At 42.2% G+C, this 19,912-nt stretch overlaps 2 protein-coding genes across 2 annotated transcripts; both read right to left on the reverse strand.

Annotated features, from left to right (window-relative positions):
- Positions 1-363: 363 nt before the first annotated feature.
- LOC114437866 (germ cell-specific gene 1-like protein) lies at positions 364-5,356 on the reverse strand. Its single transcript, XM_028408798.1, has 5 exons — positions 5,068-5,356; positions 3,020-3,067; positions 2,023-2,175; positions 1,589-1,700; positions 364-655 (listed from the first exon to the last, which is right to left on the reverse strand). Exons 1-5 carry the CDS (start codon positions 5,354-5,356, stop codon positions 364-366), a joined length of 894 nt encoding a protein of 297 aa, XP_028264599.1.
- Positions 5,357-9,106: 3,750 nt separating this feature from the next.
- sec23b (SEC23 homolog B, coat complex II component) lies at positions 9,107-18,894 on the reverse strand. Its single transcript, XM_028404362.1, has 19 exons — positions 18,731-18,894; positions 17,185-17,407; positions 16,836-16,893; positions 16,624-16,710; positions 15,769-16,005; positions 15,568-15,653; positions 15,314-15,458; positions 13,957-14,115; positions 13,730-13,845; positions 13,527-13,650; positions 13,095-13,175; positions 12,869-12,958; positions 12,556-12,662; positions 11,752-11,905; positions 11,491-11,568; positions 11,149-11,310; positions 10,934-11,020; positions 10,609-10,830; positions 9,107-10,019 (listed from the first exon to the last, which is right to left on the reverse strand). Exons 2-19 carry the CDS (start codon positions 17,403-17,405, stop codon positions 9,930-9,932), a joined length of 2,304 nt encoding a protein of 767 aa, XP_028260163.1. The 5' UTR covers positions 17,406-17,407; positions 18,731-18,894; the 3' UTR covers positions 9,107-9,929.
- Between the last annotated feature and the right edge of the window lie 1,018 nt (positions 18,895-19,912).

Consider the following 19,912-nt stretch of genomic DNA (forward strand, 5'->3'; position numbering starts at 1 on the left):
ATATATATACACTTAGTATAGGCACATATTGTGGTCTTATTTCACAATAATGGAATTTTAACTGCAACTTTGCATTGATTTTCTGACTTTAATAAGGCTATTAGCATCCGAGAGAGACTCTCACTGTATTGATATGGATGTACTGAACATTTTCACTGACATCATGAGGAAGTTTACACAAACAGAGAAAACTCCTTCATTCATGAGATTCTTGTTTTTTTTTCAGCTGGATTTTCCAAACGTTGAGACCTTTTGAATTAAGGCAGCGCTGAAAAGTAGCAGGTGGAGCGACCGGTGTGGCCTGCAGCAGTGCATCTGTCCACACAGAGGAGAAACGTCCCCACATTGCCTGTCCTGTCTCACTCAGCACTGTTCTTCCCCCAAAGACCCTCTGTCACTTAAGTCCAGGGAGTCGGCGGGTATGGGAGTTTTCCTCCCGCAGTTTGCCGCCTGGCTGGAGTAAACCTCCACAGATTTTGAGATGGAGTGCACGGAGCGATCCCGAAAATATCCAAAAGCCTCCCTCGCGTGCTCCTCCCGGATGCTTTGCTCAAAGGTCTTGCGCTTGTGCCTGAACTCGATGACGGTCTTGGTGTAAGAGTTGAGGGTGGTGACGGAGGCACCCATACAGCAGGTGAAGGAGGCCCAGGCCATGCTGATGTCAGACACAGAAAACACATTTTGAGAACTCAGCTGTGGGAAAAAAAACAAAACACTAAAACGCTTTGGGTTTAGCCAAGCAGTCGTTAGTGCATCCTAACATTTCACCTCCAGTGCTCTGACACTGTTGTATTTGGGGAGATTAGTGGCAATCAGGCAAACAGGCACACACACATGTGAGATCAGACAATCAAATCATCATCTCATGTAGTTTTCACGCAGGTTAGTTAATGCCCAGAAAAGGTCAAGAATTTGTTTCAGCATACTGTGCATATCGTAAAGGAGTGAATTATTATCCTCTTATGCAATTCCAATCACGCCTGTATTGGGGCTTTGGACACCAAAGCCTAATCCGTCCATAACATGAGAGCTTTGGGCTTTTTTCATTACAGACAGTGATGCTGGAGAGAGGTGAGAGCAGAGCGACAACTGACAATTTTGGCACTGTGACACGTTCCTCTGGATTCCCTAATGGAGGAGTTGGTTTCACTTTATAAACACATATATGTGAGACTTTAAATAAGGCAAATGATGTCATGCTGTAGTCTGGCCAGTCATCCAAATTCATCTTCTATTCTCTACAAAGAACTAGTTTGGTCTCTATGGATTTGAGTTGGATTTTCAGGGAGGGGTTAGTACCAACAGATGCAGAATGAACTGCCTCTGGATGCATTCACACACACAGACAAATGAAGCAGAGCGACAACCAGACCAGCATCAACAAAATCCAAAAGTGTGCAGTAGAGTCCGAAACATGAGGTGTAATTAGCAAATCTGTTCAATATAATAAACCTAAGCCTCGTTTCAGATAAATGGTTGTTATTTGGTACGACAGAGTTTGTACCGGCTGTGAATGGGAGAGATTCCAGACCCATTTTCACACAGTGAATGTGTATGGCTGGTCAGGCTAGTCATGTTCAAGTCCTACCAGAAAGACCAGCCGTAGTCCCAGTTGTATGGCCTCCAGTCAGGTGGGCCGAGGCTGACGGTGACCTGGAAGACCTGTGTGTACATCACATGAGCCACCATGCCAAGAAGACCTGAAATACATAGAGTCACACTCACTACCATTCACATGCAGCACAGCACAGTTCAGCGTTTGCAGTGTGATGTGCAGTATGATGGTCACAGTGTCCATTTATAATGTGCAATAACACTATTATCAGTGTTTATTTATTGTAAGCATTCTTTAATTTAATTATGCATCTTTAGCCAGTTATTCTATTGGGCTTTTTCTCACGATAACTGACGTTATCCTTCAGATTAATTTAAAAAGAAAATGACAATGATGGTGAGTGTAGTGGTATATTTTTGTGTTTTATGAAGATGTCACGTTGCAAAACAAGGAGAACTTCAGGCTACCTGAGAGGACGGTGAAGACGGCAGCGAAGGCGTTGAGCTTGAGTCCGTCGATGACGTTGCTGGAGTGGACCAGCTCCAAACACATGAGGCTGAATCCCACCACCAGCAGAACAATGTACAACATCTCAGAAACCAGCGACAGCCACAGCATCCCTGGAACGAGCAGAATCCCACAAAAGGGGTCTTTAATCCACGTTTAAGGCCAGATTGTGATTGTGGCTTTTACACAGAATTGATGACGATGGAGGGGGAAATAATTCTTCCTCTATAGGAAAAATCCTCATCTGACCTGACCCTCTGACGAGATTAGCTCATATCTGAGCCGATCTTCATCTCAGCATCCTCCTCTTCATCGGAAAGCTGAGGCTTTACTACTGACGTGCTATAATCGGACATCTCCTCTCCAGTGCGGCTCTCATCTGTCTCACTATTCAGACGTTCTGACACTTCACAGACCGATGGGAAGTGGCGAACATTTCTCAGCGCCAACACAGCTGTGTCTGTTTTTGTGTCCGCAGGATTAAAGGAACCAATGAATGAGGAACGATCGAAACATGATGGCACAGGAAGAGGATGGAATGGTAGAAGTGTGCGTCATCAAAAGATTATTCAGACAGACTTTCAGACCTTCACTTCCTGTTGTAAAAAGTAGATATTAGACGCCGTTGTTTATGCCACAGTAACTCACTAAACTGCTCTGAGCTCTGCAGGAAAAAGTTTCAAAAACGTGTCAATTAAACTTTTTAGCTCTCTCAGACAGTGAAGGGTTAATGGTTAGATGCCCAAAATACAGTCTGTAAAGTTCAGGTGGAGAAACTAGAGACTACAGAGGATGTCAGCGACATTAAACACATCTTTGTTGTGGGTAGAGTCGCTGTCTTCCAAAGAGATTTCCTGCAGGTCTTCTGTCTGCATTTAGGCTTCAATCATTTTGTCAAGATCACCATGGCAACGCTCACTTCCTGCAAACATACCTCATCTGCTGGTGGACACTCACCTTTCTCTGATGCAGGGGCTAAGTCAATGAAACTTCGGCATCTTTCACCTGAGAGCACAGACAAACACAAACATAACACTACATCAGCGACAGTGCCAAACAAAGGTGAATAATATACACATCTGGTCATCAGCCCAAGTTCTCGTCTGTGTTTAATGTCCGGTTTGTGTCCAGGTGTGTTTGACAGGATCAGACACAGACAGACCTGGTGAAGCTGCCCAGAAATCTGAGTTTATATAGGTTCAGAAACGCAACGTTCAACACGAGGCGTGTCAGAAAAACGCAGCTTTTTGGAACTTTTTTTTTTTTGCAGCAGATGGTGTGTTGGCTTGCAGACTGAACATCTGCTTCTCATTCTGTTGAATTACAGGTGCAATGCAGAGGATTACAGGAATAGAAGAATTATCTCATTAAAAAAGGATCTTCTGTGAGATGTAACGAGAGCCAGCGTCAATTAAACGAGCACAAGACATAAAAATGACCCCTGATGCCGTCATCTGTCGAGCGAAGCACGCTGCAGGATTTGTTGTAAGTGGAGCACTTTAATCAGGTAAAACCAGAATGAGGCAACAGCTGTTTTGAGGAAAAACTCATCAGGACTGCTGTTACATAATCCTTATTAACTCAAGCTCTCATTTCCCCCCAACACTCCCCACATCCTACAGCCACTTGATGAGATGGAGACGTGTGAGCAGTTCCATTTTAAATGATCTGAATGTGTTTATAACAGATCTGTGTTATTGGCGCAGTTATCAGGCCGTGGTTCTGTTGTACAGATGGATGAGGATGAGGATGAGGCGCTGCCTGATGAAGCTGCAGCGAAGCAGAGCGGAGCGCACTAATCTGCCAACATCACACTTCTGAAGGGAACTTTTTCCTGACCACGGCGACCCCTGTGACACGCACGTTATCTTCACAACTAATCTTCTCCCCTTGAGCCCTTATTAATGTGTAATACTCCACCGGGATCTGACAGCCTGAGGGAGTCCAGCTCGTGCACACACCGTGTCACTCGCTGCTTTTATTTTCACTACAACTGCGAAGCAATTACATTCAGGCCTCTTAGACACATTTAAAGGTCAGAATGTGACTCGTTCCTCTGTCACACTGAAACTATAACAAGCCAGATAAAAACACACATCAAACAATGTGATGATTGGACAGAAATGGTGCATAAATATGGTGGAATCATCATGAAAAGCATGTAATCTCCATTTGGATTAAACGATCCACTGTGACAAAGGAGGTCAATTATGATATATATTATATTATAATAACATGGTTAAAAAGAGTAAGAACACACAGCCATGTTGATTGACAGACGACTATGATGGACTAATATATGTGGATGAAATGAAACGTTAGGAAGGTGAAAATATTAATGCTCTGTGATAATATGCTGTAATATTATTATAAAAATGTTGATTCATTTGCTACAGGGACGGTTTTCCTAGAATGATCATCTTGCTTACAATGATATTCCAGCTTCTACAATACAACTAAATACTGTAATATAGTTTTAAAAGGTTCTTTTTTACTCATACAGGCAAAGGTTAAGTCCTGTACATAGATTGCACAGATGTGGATCTGTGATAAATACAAATGATTCCTGTTCACAAGTATGTTCTGTTTATTACAAGGACTTCATACATAAGGAGTTTTTTTCTCCTATACTATGACACGAAAAATTAAACATCACTGATCTCATAATAATAATACTTAATTTTCTCTAATGCAAATGCAGATGTCATTGTTCTCATCAACAATCATCAACAGCTGTCATAAAATGATAGAAGATGATCACAGTATTGCAGCATATTGAAGGTGGACTTCTGTATCATGTACTTGCCAACAAACGGGTCCTAAATCCACTGAGGCTTAAATACCCTTAAATGGATTTAAGGTTATTTAATGGATTTATATTAAATCAGCAACAAACAGACATGAAAACACTTTTTTAAAAAGGTATGTTTATGGTAAAACAGTTAACTGTGTTTAATCGTATTACTTAACACACCCACGCGCACACACACACACACACCTCTTACTTTCATCGTGGATGTTCTCCTCGCATGAGAACCAGATGCCGGTGTGGAACTGTCGAAACAGGAACCGGTCGTCCCCGGTCTCCCAGCTGTACACCACTTTGTTGGGGTCCGTCTCGTTCACTCCGTAGTCGATGCACTGGTGCGTCCGCAGCTTGCTGCACTTTGGTTTGGGCACTCTTTGGGTCCCCACGCACCAGTACGTGGTGATGAACGCGGTGATGGAGAACAGCAGGGCGAGGAAGTTGAGGCTCACCGACAGAAGGGTCCTGCATCTGCGCGTCGTCTTCATTGTCCGTCAGAAGGATACAGCAGCAGGAGCAGGAGGAGCAGGAGCAGGAGCGCGCGGAGGACCGAAAAGTTCATGGGTGCAAAGTGGGACAGACGCACGAGCCCTAAACTTCCAGAGCGTGAAGTTAAGACTTTTCAGAGAGACTCCACCTGATGCTCAGAACGCAGACAGCCTCCCCAGCAGCCCCCTCTGTCAGGCAGACAGCTGCGCGCCGCAGTGCCACAGATCCATCACATCCACACGCGGTGCCCCACGAGCCTCCAGCCTATAGGACGTCACGTTGTCAGAGGATTTGATGCCTGGATCCAGTGTGGGATTTTCTTCTGATGCTCTCTCCTCCTCAGTGTGTGTGTGTGTGTGCGCGCTTGCGTGCGTGTTAACTTACCAAGGCGATTATCAGAAAGTTGCCACTGACGCATCAGACATATAGCCTGTGATAATATGGAATTCTATAAAACATATGTGCAGACAGGATTTCACTGGAAGAGTTGGAAAGTTAAATAATTCACTTTTGGGTGATCTCTGGTATAACACACATGCATGATGCAGGTGTGTGTTATACCAGTGCATGCTGTGGAAAAAATAACATGAAGCTTTTTTTTAACTCGGATGAATAAGTAACTGGAGCACATTTCACCACTTTACAACACAATGAGCTTCTTGAACAGAGCCTTAAAATGCACCAAACACACAACTTCATGAAATATGTCAACGTATTTTAGTTTAATATTTATTATGTATTATTTTTTAATCAGATGTGGTAATGTGTGGGAAATACAGACACCAGGCTATGACAAGGATTGAGAAATCATGCGCTACAAAAATAACTACAATTTTTTTCTGGTGTCATAAGCACAGTTTGGCTGTCAGAGAGGCCAGATGAGATGGTTTGGACATGTGCAGAGGAGGGATAGTGGTTATATTGGTAGAAGGAGCTGCCAGGAAAGAGGCCAAGAGGAAGGTCATGGAGGAGATCTACAGATGTGGAGGACATGTGTGAGAAGTGTGAGAAAAGAGGATGGAGAGGATGGAGTCACATGGAAAGGGAGCTCTGAGTCTCTAACTAGTTTTTAGTAACATCCCAATCAGAGCTCATACGGGGCCACTGTGGAACCTGCAGACAAACCCACTTGGGGCCCATAAAGGCAGCCCAGTCTTAATCCACGCGGGGGCCCACATGTAAATGCTGGCTGGGGATGGTTTAGGAAGTTGGATAATGAGCCTGCTGCTGCTCCTGACTGATCCGACAGTGCCCTGTTGAACTCGGCACACTATGAAGAGACATCCCATAATCTGAACTGTACATTCTTCCCCTGCTAAAAATACAACTCATTTGAGCAGACAGTGTTTATAGGTCTGAAGTAAATGAGGCCAGATATGAGGCCTGACATCTCCGTTACCTCACAGCCTGCCATCATTTTTTTAAGCCTGGGAAGCTAAGCCGCACTTCAACACGACTCCCACAACTCAGGCCAAGACTCTCCACCAAAGTGCCCCAAATACTGACGAACAAGCCGCTGGTGATACTGCAGGTAACCTTGGCAGGCTAAACATGATTAAGGAGCACATTTGCTTCTGTGTGTGATTTAATTTCTCACGTCAACTGTTGTCAGCTCAAAAATAACAAATCTGATTAACTGTTGTGATGATGGCTATCGTCATATTCCAGGAGAAGAGAGGCTGCTCTATGATGTTAAATCAGCCGCTGGCTGCTGCCAACAGCTGGCAAGAGTCTTATTGAATATCAGCAGCATAATGGAAGTCCAGACACTTGGCTACAAACTGCTTATGACTTCCGTGCGGACGGTCAGAGGTTTGAAACAAAAAGAAGTTGAACCCTGCTCTCAAGTTAACAAAGTTTCCAGCTGCATTGTGGAGGAAATGAGTGTTCACACGTTCAGAAATTAATCCAGTTTGCAGATAAAGCTTTGCTATGCACTCATTCAGCTGAGTTTCACCTACCAACAGATGGTGAGGGCAAATCTGTTCATGTGGGTGCTGTCATTTGGCCCATAGGGCTGGGATTCAGCTGTCACAAACATCACGTTAATGTTCATTTACTGTTATGTTTAGGCAGTAAAAACACAATTTCACACATTTTACATGGCCAGAAGTGGCCCATATTCATCCTGGCATTTTCTGCTACCCCATCTCCCAACAACACATATGTCTTCAGTCCACAGGTGGGTACCAGATATGTACCAACTGTTTCAAAGGCCTGGAAATGTCAGCCTAATTTAATTTTTACCCACTGAGGACGGGCTCTAAAAATATCTTTATTTCTTCTTTTATTCAGGCCAAATGTACTGATGGCGACAAACCTTATAAACTACACTTCTAGTTCGGAATCTGCTCCACATTTAAATCACATGAACAAAACAAAAAACTTTAGGGCATTTCTTCCATGAAATATGCTGTTAAATGTTAAAATGTTACATTTTAACCCCTTTCTAAAAACAGAAACACACCATTTGACATCTTCCTTTGACGTTTTTATCATTAAAGGACATTGGTGATGTTGAAATTGTCGTCCTTTGCCATTATTAGCAGGTTAAGGGTGTATGCTCTAAGTGACTAAACTTAACTTTATGATGCAAGTTTCTTCGTTCAGTTTATCATCTATCAACGCTATGCTGCCTATTATAGTTATTTAAACACACTATAACATAAGTGTATTCCATATAGAAATCTTACATAAGTCATCAGTGACGGAAGCCAGAATGGATTTCTCTGGCCGCTGGACTAGAACTGATCCGTTAGGATTTGATGGGAGATAATAAGACGACACATTTCCTTACAGCTTTGCTTAAGCCTGGGAATCACATGGACATGAGCATCGTGAATGATCACTGAGGCCGGAAAGGGAGATATTTCAATGTGCCTTTGTCCCTTCTTTAGACGTCATTGCAAATGCACAGCTGCAGCTTTTGCATGCCTCACGATGGCCAAGCATGCAGATTAAAATGGAGGTGTGATTATTTTCCCTTTTATGAGATCATTTTATAGCCACATACAAAAAAACAAAAGGACCACTCAGAAACAGCGAACTGCCCAGACTTACAATGAGCTTTTGGCATTGTGCACAAGTATCCATGTCAAAAGAGATTAAGAGCTGCAGCACTGCATCGTTGGCCTTCAGTACCTTTGAAGCATATGTAGCGTGAGTGCAGCATAGAAAGGTCTAAGCTGTTGATAGACACAGACTTCATTTGTATTTCAGTGGCAACTTCCGCTTAAAGCTGCTAGGAGTAGAATTTGCCACTAAACAGATAGTCCCAACGGATTAGTCTCCATAATCTGCCGTTCACTGATCCTCGAAATCATACTGTCTGGGTGCTCTGAAATCAGCTTACAGTGACAGTAGATGGTGTGAGTGGTTTTATGATTGGTGTCGTGCGTGCTTTGTGTACAGTAGAAGACAGTTGTTTAGGGAGAGTGTTGCTTCCAATCTGCACAGACGACATGTCATCATCCACGCTCGCAGCAGCATGCTGCGTGCCATACTCTGGCTCATGCAGGCATGCAGTTGTTCATATTTCCAACGCTAGTCAGGAAAAGCCTTTCCTTCTACTGCACAGAGACAAAAACACATGCTGTGAGTCTGAACTGAGAAAACCTGAGCTCAGATCCAGAGGGGGTCAAAGTTTGGCCATTCAACCTATGAATCCTAAAGCTGACTCCACACTTAAAGGTATAAATGGCATCAATGAGCTTTGTGTAGCAGTGCAAGGAAAGACAACACAGACGGACTCCTGCTGGCAGGACTTTATACGGATAGAATTAAGAATCCAGACGGGATTACATAAAAAAAACTGTCCCTTTTAGAGCCTACAGTCGCACAGTGTATTAAAGTTTGATTACAAAGACACTTGGGCAGTCATTAGGTGCAAAATGCCAGACGGGATGAGAGGACTTAACTATAGCATACCCTATCAAGTCAAGTTAAATATAAATCTAAATGTTCGTCATTGAAAATTCAGTGTCACAGGTGAGCTGATGTGATTGACGTTCATTCCTCAGAACAATAATACGGGAAAGGTATAATACATCTAAAACTCAAACGTGTCAAGACCGGTGAGCCAGGTGAGGAAAAGATAGAGGTACTATTATAATTTATTAGTGAGAAATTTTCTAGACAAGTCATCTTTAGCTATAGACAAAGCAAACACACCTTGAACAGAGGCGGATGCAGTAGCACACTTTAGGACAAACAGACAATTAAAATATTAGTCTGAATCATTCTGCATGTTAGAAGTAATAACAAATATAAAACAGAGTTTGATATTGCCATTACAGGAGGCCAGTCTGGTTCTGGAAAACTGGAGCCGTTTCACATAAATACGTTATTTAATGAAAAGGTTTGATTAGGAATGTACCATTTCCCCCCTTTTCCCCCCAGTTCTTATCATGACTCAAGAAAGAGCATGATGAAATCAAGCAAGCACATATGGTAGACAGTCAGGGATTTTGCTTCTTTCTTCCCAAAAAACAGGGGAAATGTTGGTGGATCGTTGGTGAATGCAGATTAGAATATCGTCTTATTACTTTTCTGCTTGTGTTGGAACAGAGACGTCTACACAGAGTTGGAAACGGCCAGTTTCTTCAAGTGGTCCATGAAGACCTGGAGGCTGACGTCGTCTGTGAGGATGGGAGCTCCTGTCTCCTGCAGTCACAGAAGGAGAATGCAATTTAATCACTTTACAGTCTTTTCTGTGGCGCGGCTCCGACTACACGATCACTTTATTGCATGTTATTGCATAAACTTGAGTTGTTTAGATAATCCTATTCTCAGACAGCCATAGATCAGCATTGCAGCTGCTGCACACAGCAGTTTAAAGTTCAGCTCTTTCTTTGACGTGGGGAAATAAAAGAGACTTATAGTATTTTCAGCTTTTAATCTTCCCCACTCGGAGGGTAGCTAACCCAGGACCTGTGTTTACTGACAAATTGTCTTTAAATGTTCTGATTTGTCAGTCCTGCCTGCTTTTAATACTTGTGAACAGTTAAAAGATTTTTTTCCACTCTTTATTCGGATTTAAAGAAGCAGCTTTAGAAACGTAAAATTGTTTTTGTGGAGGATATGAAAGCTGTCGACCCAGACAAGATAAATCAGAAGTTATTTTATAATATTCAATGATGTCTTCACATATTAAAATGCTGTCAAAATTATATATGTGCTGTACTTTGCATCTGTAATTTAAGAATTAGGCCGGGGGAAGAATTAACATATAAAAGGCAAAACAATACTGTACCTGTCCCCAGGCATAGAGGTTGTTGTGGGTCTGTGATGGGTTGACCTTTGAGAGCAGGAAGCGGGCCTGGGAGCCCCCGTGCTCTGTATCTATGTAACGCGGCATGGGGAAGCGCGTCTGTAGAATCTCCTGGGCGTCATCCAGAGGAGCTTGCAGCAGCTGTTTGAAGTTCTCGTACTCGGGCATGTCCTGGTAGCCCGCCTTCCTCCACTGTGCTATGGTCTGAAATTTAAACAATAATTACTGCTTAATCACTACATGGAGCTAGAAGCAACAAAAAAAATGTTACAAGATTTATCAAGCACTTTAAGCGCTGCTGCCTCACCTCTCCATGGTAGATAACCAGCTGGAAGAAAGTGTCCATCAGCAGGATTCGGTCTGGCAGGATGCTGCTACTGTCCAGCAGCACAGGCTGTGAGACAAAACAGCACAGAATACAGTTTAGAACTACTAAAGACCCAAAGAAAGCCCAGCTGCTCTGCTGATAGAGAGGGATACACATGGCACTGCTGGCAGTGGGGTAAAAGGTATGAGGCTGACCTCTGGTGGTCCGTGGAAGGAGTATGCATAGAGGATGGGCTGGACCATGATGAGGGACTGGGTCAGGTCCTGCCTGACAAAGTGGTGCCTGTAATAAGACGATTCATCGGGGCTGTTGTTGAACACCTGCAGGAACGGAGACCGCCGCAGGTGGAACATAAACTGTGAGGGGAGGAGAGAGGAAACATTATTAATCCTTATGAATTTAGAATAGAACTTCTGCCATGCTTACATTAAAAATGGCGACAGTACCATACTTTAATGGAACTTACAGTTCAATCACATAAAGACTGTGACATTTAGGCTATTTTTCTTTTTATTTCCACTAGGTGGCAGGCTTACCTGTGGGTAGAGGGACAGAGACTCCGACAACTTGAAGGATGTAGGATCATCTTTGTTAAACTGGCCGAACTTTTGACACTAAAACAGACAGACAAAACTTAGCTTGAACGCTGAACATACCACAGGGTTACCTTTACATAACCAGCCACATCATACAGGTGCTTTGACTACTAATCTTGCAGCCCAAACAATGCCAACTATGTATTGTTGTAGACATTCTTCCTGTGTGTGTGTGTGTGCGCGCGCAAGTGTCTCACTCACCAGGCGGATGAGCTGCCTGTCAAGCCAACGCAGCACATCAGGCCCCTCCTCTGACTCTGCCCTGAAGACTCCCAGGCGAGCCATGAGCACCGCGGCCGCTTCCTGGTCGAAAGACGACTCGATGTGCTGAATCTGAGACTGGGCATCAGCCCAGCTTTGGTAGTAACAAAAGAAGACAAGAGTGAGGCACAAGTGACTGTGGGTGTGGTGTGAACGGCACTCATACAAACACACCTTTAAAGGCATCGACTTAAAAGTGTAGAAGAGCAAACATTCTTTCTAGTGAGGCCAATATTGATTCTAGCTGACATTTTCTTTGTGAAATGTCAGCCTCATGATAACTTGCTCTCAAAGTCTATTAAGTGAACATTCCCTGTTACCAATACTTTCAGCAAAATGAACCATTTGGTCGGTAACATATCAGGGAGCCGTATTCACAAAGATTCTAAGAATCCTCTCGGACATCTCTTATCTTGGCCTAAAAAAAATCTCAGTAAAGATTCTCAGCTTGAAAGTGATTTAAGAACATTCTCAGAGCAACTCTGAGGAAGGAGCAGACTGAAAGTTGGATCTTAGTGAGGAGGCGTTATTAAGCAGGAGGCATATCTAGACATATAAGAGACAGGCATGAGAGGACAGAGCGCAGCAGATCGATGCTTCCTTCTTCCTCCTTGTTTAAGTGAGGAGTGAGAAAAGTGATGGTATGTCTTCCTCGATGAGGTCGGATATTGCTTTGTGAACACGGCCCAAGGTTTGTAAAATTATATTTCCTTAATGAACAGTGTCTACGTCAGCAATACTTACTTCCTGGCAACAGTAGTGACACGTATCCTCCTCTGTGTGTTGGAGTGCTGGTACTGGGTTACAAACTGGATTGCCCCTCGACCTCCCTGGGGGACTGGTGCATTGTGCTACACACACATAAACCAGTAAGATTTTAGCTGACAATTCGTCTCTTGTAGGAGCAGAACAACACACAAAAAGCCATTGTTTGAAGAGGTTGAGTCAACAGAGGCTTTATACTCATTCACAAATATTCCCCTTGTTTGATTTGATTATTGCCTGTACTTTCATCAGCATAATGAAATCCTACAAGAGCCAACATTTTATTTCTCACCTGATTCACAACTTCAAAATAAATGCCCAACGTGGTGGAGGGATCAAGACTGCACACCTTCCACTGGCTTGTGCCGCCAATTCCCATTTCCTACACACACACAAAAACCCACAGAGGAACATATTGTGATGAGTGCCAGTAACTGATAGCTCTCACATTACCTATTGTGAGAGTGAAAGAATTTGGATCGCCCACTTTTATCTGGGGCACTGGGGCAGGGACTCACATTCTCTGACACACAGGAACCTTTAGAGTTGAGTGAAACACAGGGTCCAATGGTACCGCAAACCTTCAGCTCCCTTGATGTCTATAAAAACAGATAAAGACACAATTTACTTAAGATTAGCAACGTTTTAAGGTGGTAAAGCGAATATGTACGGAAGCGCTGAACTGCCACAGTAGAAAAAAAAATGTAATCACTATCTCGTTATAACGTGATAGCATTTGACGTTATAACGTCAAACCGTATCTCGTTATAACGTGATAAGACGCTATCTCGTTATACGAGATACGGTTTGACGTTATAATGAGATAATATGTCGCTATAACGAGATAGCATTTGACGTTATAACGAGATAGTGATTCAATTTTTTTTTTCTACTGTGGCAGTTCAGCGCTTCCGTAAATATGACTTCAATGACTAAACTAATTTTATCACCTTGACTTCCATGACGCCTCCAAAGGCCATGCGGAAGTCTCCATTGTAGTCCTTATTGAAGACTCTCTGGAAGGTTTGCTTGAACAGAGAGGTGTTGAAGGAGTCTCCCATCACTATGTGCCCACTGAAATAGTGCACAACTACACATTAACATGCTGCACAAATATAACACAAACCAAATGGATAGTTTGTAATGACTTTACCCTGTGAGATTAGACAAGCACTTCATCTCCAGCAGCCCAGTCTGGTCCAGGGCACAGGCGTAGATATCAATACTGTGGCCGTTTACAGCTGAACGGTTGGCCAAGGCTTCATAGTACTATAGAACAACAAAACAAAGACATTCATCTTCAGCATGCTAAGAATACTAAATGATTTGTAAGGGGATACAACTCAGGAACAGCAATCTGTGTTAAATTGCTTTGCTCACCTTGGTGGCTTTCTTTAAATGCCGAGCATTGTCCTTCTGGATGTCATGCCAGGAGCGGATGGGGGTTTTCAACTCATCTCCCACCACCATACCTGGACCTTGTGTGGGCGGCCCTCCAATGAAAAGCATCACACGAGCCCCAGTGTTGGGGAATGTGCCCTGAGGATGAGAAAGGGAGGATAAGGACCATTAAACCTCAAGTTACAGTTTGACAATGAAAGCTTGTTTTTTTTTTTAAATTATGCCTTATTTATAACCATATCAATTTTCAAACATTGACTAGTGTTCCGTTTTGCTTATGAATACCACTTCTGTTGATGCCCTGTGTTTGGCTGTGGATGTCGGTAATGCACACTAATGGACTACTGACCTACTTCTCAAATTTGCCATTTAAAGAGACGTAAGAAGGAAGAAGAGGGAGAAGTTGGTTGGGAGGGTTAAAACACATTTTTAAAAGGACATGCATTCACCTGTACAAATACACCTTCACTAATCAGAACGCTTAAAATGGCCGTCAAAATGCGAAATGTTTTGTTCAACTGTGGCTGCATAGCGTTTACATCAGAGCATAAAACGGTGATGAAGAGTAAAGTTGTTTAAAGGGAATCTGTTTAAAGAGCAAAGCTCACAGCCAACACAACTGCTAAGTCCATAGTCCAAAAGTCTGGGAAAGTCAGATACACTACAACAACTGGAGATGAGCCATGTAGCCAGCAAGCAGCTAAAACCACCCTTTAAACATCCTATGTAAATGCTGATTCATTTACTCAAAAGAGACAAAGCATAATCATTCAAATAAAAACAAAAAAAACAATTCAGCTATTTTCAGCTCAAGCAATTTAGCTGATACTTGTTCCTAAAGGTCTGTTTTTTTTAATGAAAAATAGTCATCCATCAAGTCAAGGACTCATGAGTAAATCTTGTTTCTGAAAGCAAAATGTATTCTAATGAGGCCATATCTCATATTGGCTAGTAGACAGTACAGCAGGGGAGCAATCTCTTGTACTATCTGGTTATATAACCACCCAGATTTGCAGTGAGGGAAAAGAGGATAATGATGGTGGCAAACAGAACCCAGCCTTTGAACTGATAGAGCACTGTCCCTGCAGAAGATAATTATCAGGCAGCCGTTCTGAACAGCAACATGTGGCTACAGCTGTCTTAAAGTGGCTAAAGTTCAATTTACTATGAAGCTCATTAACGACGGGTAATTCATTGTCTGTGTGTGTGTGTAATCTAAAAATTAGTATGCTGGTACCAGAAATGTTTTTAAATGGCATGTTATGGCACAGTGTATCGACAGTCCAACATTATTTGTATGCACTCAATGTAAAATATAAATGTTTGTATGTCGTACCTCCAGAAGCCCGACGGCTACTGACAGAGCGACTCCAGTGGAGCGGAGAGGCCGCTTGCCCTGAGGGACAGGCCAGGGGTCTCTTTGAAGTTCTCCAAGCAAATCCGTCAGATTCATGTCAACACGGTGCACAGGCTGAAGGAACCTGGGAATGCATACACATACACATTTTAAACATGGATGGCAAACGGCTGTAGGTGCTTAAATTTATTGGCAAATAGGAAGTATTTATGCTCCTATAGAGACACACATACCTGCAAGAGGCAGCAGCATCCTGGGGGGCCAGAGGACGGCCCTGCTGTCCTACTGCTGCTGCAGGCTTTGTTAAACCCAGCATTTCCTATAGAAAGAAAAACACACATCATTAACACAAAGTTCTGATGACTACAGTAGTCCAGCTTTATTTTGTCAGCTGTTGATTTATTCTTCTGTAAGAATCCTTTGCCTTGACACACCTGGATCTGTTTGGAGGAAAGGTCCTTGGTACCCCTGAACACGTAGCTCTTGGAAATCCCCTCACAGCTAAGCTCATGAACTTGGACCATGCGTCCAAATGTGATGAGGCCCACGAGGGCATTTGGCGGCAGCAGGCTAAGAGACATCTGGAGGGACTCCTTAAGGGCCTGGAGGTCCTCTTCCTCCAAACATGTGTCTACCACATAGAGGAAGATCAGAGGGGCTGGGGGTCCCCGCTGTAGATAAGCAAGAAAGGAAACAAAGGTTTGTTTCAAAAGACACGTCTTCACCAAATTTCTACTTTTATTTTTTAGAAACGAAAGAAAAATCACTAATCACTAAAATCACTAAGGCAAATTCCTAGTAATGTGAACCCCCTTCACTTACATGGCAATAAACATGATTCTGATTCTGATTCTGAAAAAAGCTTGCGACAAAGACACTGGTGCACTGGTTTGCATTATGCTATTGACCGTCACACTGACTGATGCCATGTGATCACCAGAAGCTCATATTACATTAGAGAAACATACATTATTAATGAAGCTACAAGCCAAATGCATGTCTTCATAATTACCATAAATAATGGCCATTAAATCCACTATTACTATAATTGTGAACAATTTAATTGAACATGATCACATTTTTGTCATTACAGTACCAAATTAAGTTTCCTAAATCATAGCATTGTAAAACAAAACATCATAATCCATCTGAATAATAAAATGACAAAAATACAAACTCTCCACCTGTTACTACTGGAAATCGTTATCATTCACCTTTGCACAGTACATCTTGGTTACTTCATGCACATGTCTGAGGTCACAGTGCAGACATATGTAATATTTATTTACCTGTACAATGTACTCAATGGTAGAAAACTGTGGCATGAGTTCAGCTGGCTGGTTCACTTCTGATATGCCTCCATATGAAGGTGGGAACTACACAAACACAGAGAGCTCCAGGTTAACAAACCTAATACAGGAAGGCAGCCAGTCCCCAATAAATTATTCAACTTATGGCAATCAAATGAAAACATCAGGACCAGATCACTTTGTGAACTTACTGGGTTCCTCTGGAAGCAAAAGTTGCATGCCCATATTTTTGCTCTGAAGTCAACTTGACTAAAAGAGAAAGGTAAAAAGAAAGGGTATGAATTTAATCGTCAGGTTTTAAAGTGGCTGACAGGGAGATGTGCAGAGTGTATTTGCAGTTCTTGTGTACCACACCCACAACTTACAACCCCTGAGCAATTGGAAATGCTGATGCGTTTTAAAAAAAACAGACAGCAAAGAAATGTCAACAACAGTTGTTGACATTTCTTTATTCAATAACTGACATGCAAAGGCAAAACGATCAACCTAACTATAACTACACAGGTGCTTGCTTGTTTTTTTTTGCACTGTTAAACTCACCATAGTGGGTTGAGAACTGCCTTGCAGTTGGCCCGGCTGCACATAACTGGCTCATACTGGACTGGAGGAAGGTTAGGTCTTTCCTTAAGTGGTGTAAAGAGGCAGGACACAGGGACCACAAGCCGGGTGGCATCCTGGCGGCTGAAAGGCCAGAGGTTCCAACTGAATCTTACCCCATCCCTGTCCTCATTCTGTTGGATGAACTCCTGGTAGGTCGTCATTACTTCAGAAAAAAAAGAAAAAAGAGTCCAAGTCACCAGAATTAGTCCAGTGGAACAGCGCGATACAGTCAAAACCCTTCCAAACTGTGTGCTCTTCTGTCTCTTTTTGGCTTGCCTATCTGCAGTGCACACCTTTTATACAGGTGTGCCTTTCTTTTCTGTGCTAAAAAAAGCCCTGCCCTTCGAAATCATGACGCAAACACGTGTCATCAGGGAACCTGTCCAGCATGTTTTGATGCGCAGTTCTAGATGTAGAGGAATCCCAGAGGTATTTTTATACTCTTACACCCTTTGTTAGTGTGTGTAAGGGAAACATCAATGACGCCTTCTGCAAAACATCTTTGCTGTTGTAGCAACTACGGTATACTCTAAATTTTTATCACCGTTATTCAGAGGACACAGTTTCTAAGAAGACCACCACATTTTCAACATGAACAACCTAAACCAGCCCAACTCATTACACAGACCTGAGTAATGGGTTGAGCTGAATGTGTTGAGATGTGTGTTATTTTCCCCCTTAAATTTCTTAACCGAGTATTATGTTGACATTATATCACAATAGTGAAATTTCCCAGCTTGGGATAAAGAAAGTATTTTCTATTCTAAACGTGCAAATCAGTTACCGATAAGTCAACATACCACATAACCCAGGGTAACATCGGAAGAAAGTTATCCGATCAACAGGTCACAGTCCAAAAATAATCAATTTATCATCATACAAGTTACCAAACTAAAACTAAAAGGTGGTAAATCTCACAATATAGAGGATGACACTGGGAAATAAAAGGTATGTTTTTTTTTAATCCAATTAATTTTCAAAGAATCATTTGAAATTAATTTTACTTACACATTCCATCATCTAATCAATTATGGAATAAATAGTTTTAGGTCTAAAGCCACATAAAACAGTTAAAAAACATAAACATAATTAAATGGATACATACGTGACATATGACGTATAAAAGCCTTCGGATTAAGAGAGAACACACAGAAACTATAGAAACTATAACACAACCAACAGGCCACGTATCATCACTGATAAAAACGCAATCTGAGCCGGGACCGGCCTTCAGAAATCATTCGATTAACAGTAACGCAGAGGAGTCATGTTGGAAGGTTGAAGAAGCGAAATTAAGCCAACAACACTCGTTAAAGAGATCTCTTTTCGCTGTTGTAGCATCCAAATATCTACAAGCTAACGCCACCTCATTCAACTGGCTGTGTTAGCTAACGGAATGTAGCATTAACCCACTTCCTGCCAATGTTTAAATGCAAGCAGATCAAAGCGCGCTATACATTCGAGTAAAATAAAGTACATTTCCTACCTGTGATATCAGGCTGGCCTCGGGTCTATAAAAGCGCTAATGATTCGGCTTTGTTCAATACCAATTACAGCATTTGGAGGTTAAAACAGACGGATGTGGAGGAGGACAAGAAGGACGACGGCGAGGGGATCACTCCCTATCAGCCCAGCCGGCTTCTTCACTTTCCTAGAATGACGTGTTACTCTAAGTTCAGGCGTCTCTTATTGGTTCTTTTCCGCTGACGTTGATACGTGCGTGCTCAGAGCGTGCTGTTCGTACGTAACGGAAGTAGGTAATTGTGGGAAATGGAGTTTTCAGTATTATAAAGGATGAAGGTTGACATTCATGTTAAAACTATTCACCAAACTGGGCTTTGAGTGTTTTATAGTTTAAACTGTTTTATTTATTTTTTTATTAGTGATGGACTGACATGTAAAGCAGCATTAAAATGTTGATATAGATTATAAGACGTATAGCCTATTTTATATTTATTATTTATATCATCATCTGGCTCAATTTATCATTTTTTAAGCATTCATTGTACTTTGTACAATATCTTCTGTAAAGTAGGCATAAGTGTAACTATACAAAGCAAAAATTAGAGACAAGAAGAAATGACCAAAAATATGTAAAAACGTAAAAAGTAATTGTATTTAAGTCAATTTACGAGAACTTACCCCCTTTTTATCTCAACATATCCTGTGAACACTGTTAAAAATGAGTCTGTTGACAAAAATGTCAAATAAAATTAATCTTACTTTAAGTAGGCTAAACCTGGTGAACAAAATATTATTGAGTGGGCCGACCTACCTTCTGGAAGTCACATGTTGTGTAAGTTATATAGCAAATTTGAATCACTTCGTAAAGTAGACTATACTTCCTTAAGGTCCATTGGGGTTTATGCCTATTTTTCTTTTAGGCAATTATTCCAGTACAGGCTACTTGTCAGCTACATTCACTCACACATTCATGCCCATAACAAGTTCAACTGTGCATAAGCTGAAACGTGCTTTGAATGAGGAATGAATCGACAGCCTTCACATTTATACAGGCTTCATGTTGTTTTCGTGTTGTTTGTGAACTCCCAGACAGCTTTATACCTTCATCATGACAGCAGATGGCGCTGCAGCCAAACTATATTTTTGTTGAGGCAACCCTGGAGGGAGAGAGCCACAGAGATGGGAGAGAGAGAGAGAGAGAGAG

Source organism: Parambassis ranga, chromosome 1 (genome assembly GCF_900634625.1).
Source record: "Parambassis ranga chromosome 1, fParRan2.1, whole genome shotgun sequence".
Lineage (NCBI taxonomy): Eukaryota > Metazoa > Chordata > Actinopteri > Ambassidae > Parambassis > Parambassis ranga.

Excerpts from the sequence above, each read along its gene's own strand:
- LOC114437866 (XM_028408798.1), bottom strand. The coding sequence starts at position 5,356 with ATGAAGACGACGCGCAGATGCAGGACCCTTCTGTCGGTGAGCCTCAAC. Across the intron at positions 3,068-5,067 it reads GGAGAACATCCACGATGAAA|GTGAAAGATGCCGAAGTTTC; the intron begins GTAAGAGGTGTG and ends CTGTGCTCTCAG. Across the intron at positions 656-1,588 it reads GACTACGGCTGGTCTTTCTG|CATGGCCTGGGCCTCCTTCA; the intron begins GTAGGACTTGAA and ends GTCTGACATCAG.
- sec23b (XM_028404362.1), bottom strand. The coding sequence starts at position 17,405 with ATGACGACCTACCAGGAGTTCATCCAACAGAATGAGGACAGGGATGGG. Across the intron at positions 16,894-17,184 it reads GCAGTTCTCAACCCACTATG|TCAAGTTGACTTCAGAGCAA; the intron begins GTGAGTTTAACA and ends TTTCTCTTTTAG. Across the intron at positions 15,654-15,768 it reads TTTCCTCCAAACAGATCCAG|GAAATGCTGGGTTTAACAAA; the intron begins GTGTGTCAAGGC and ends TTCTTTCTATAG.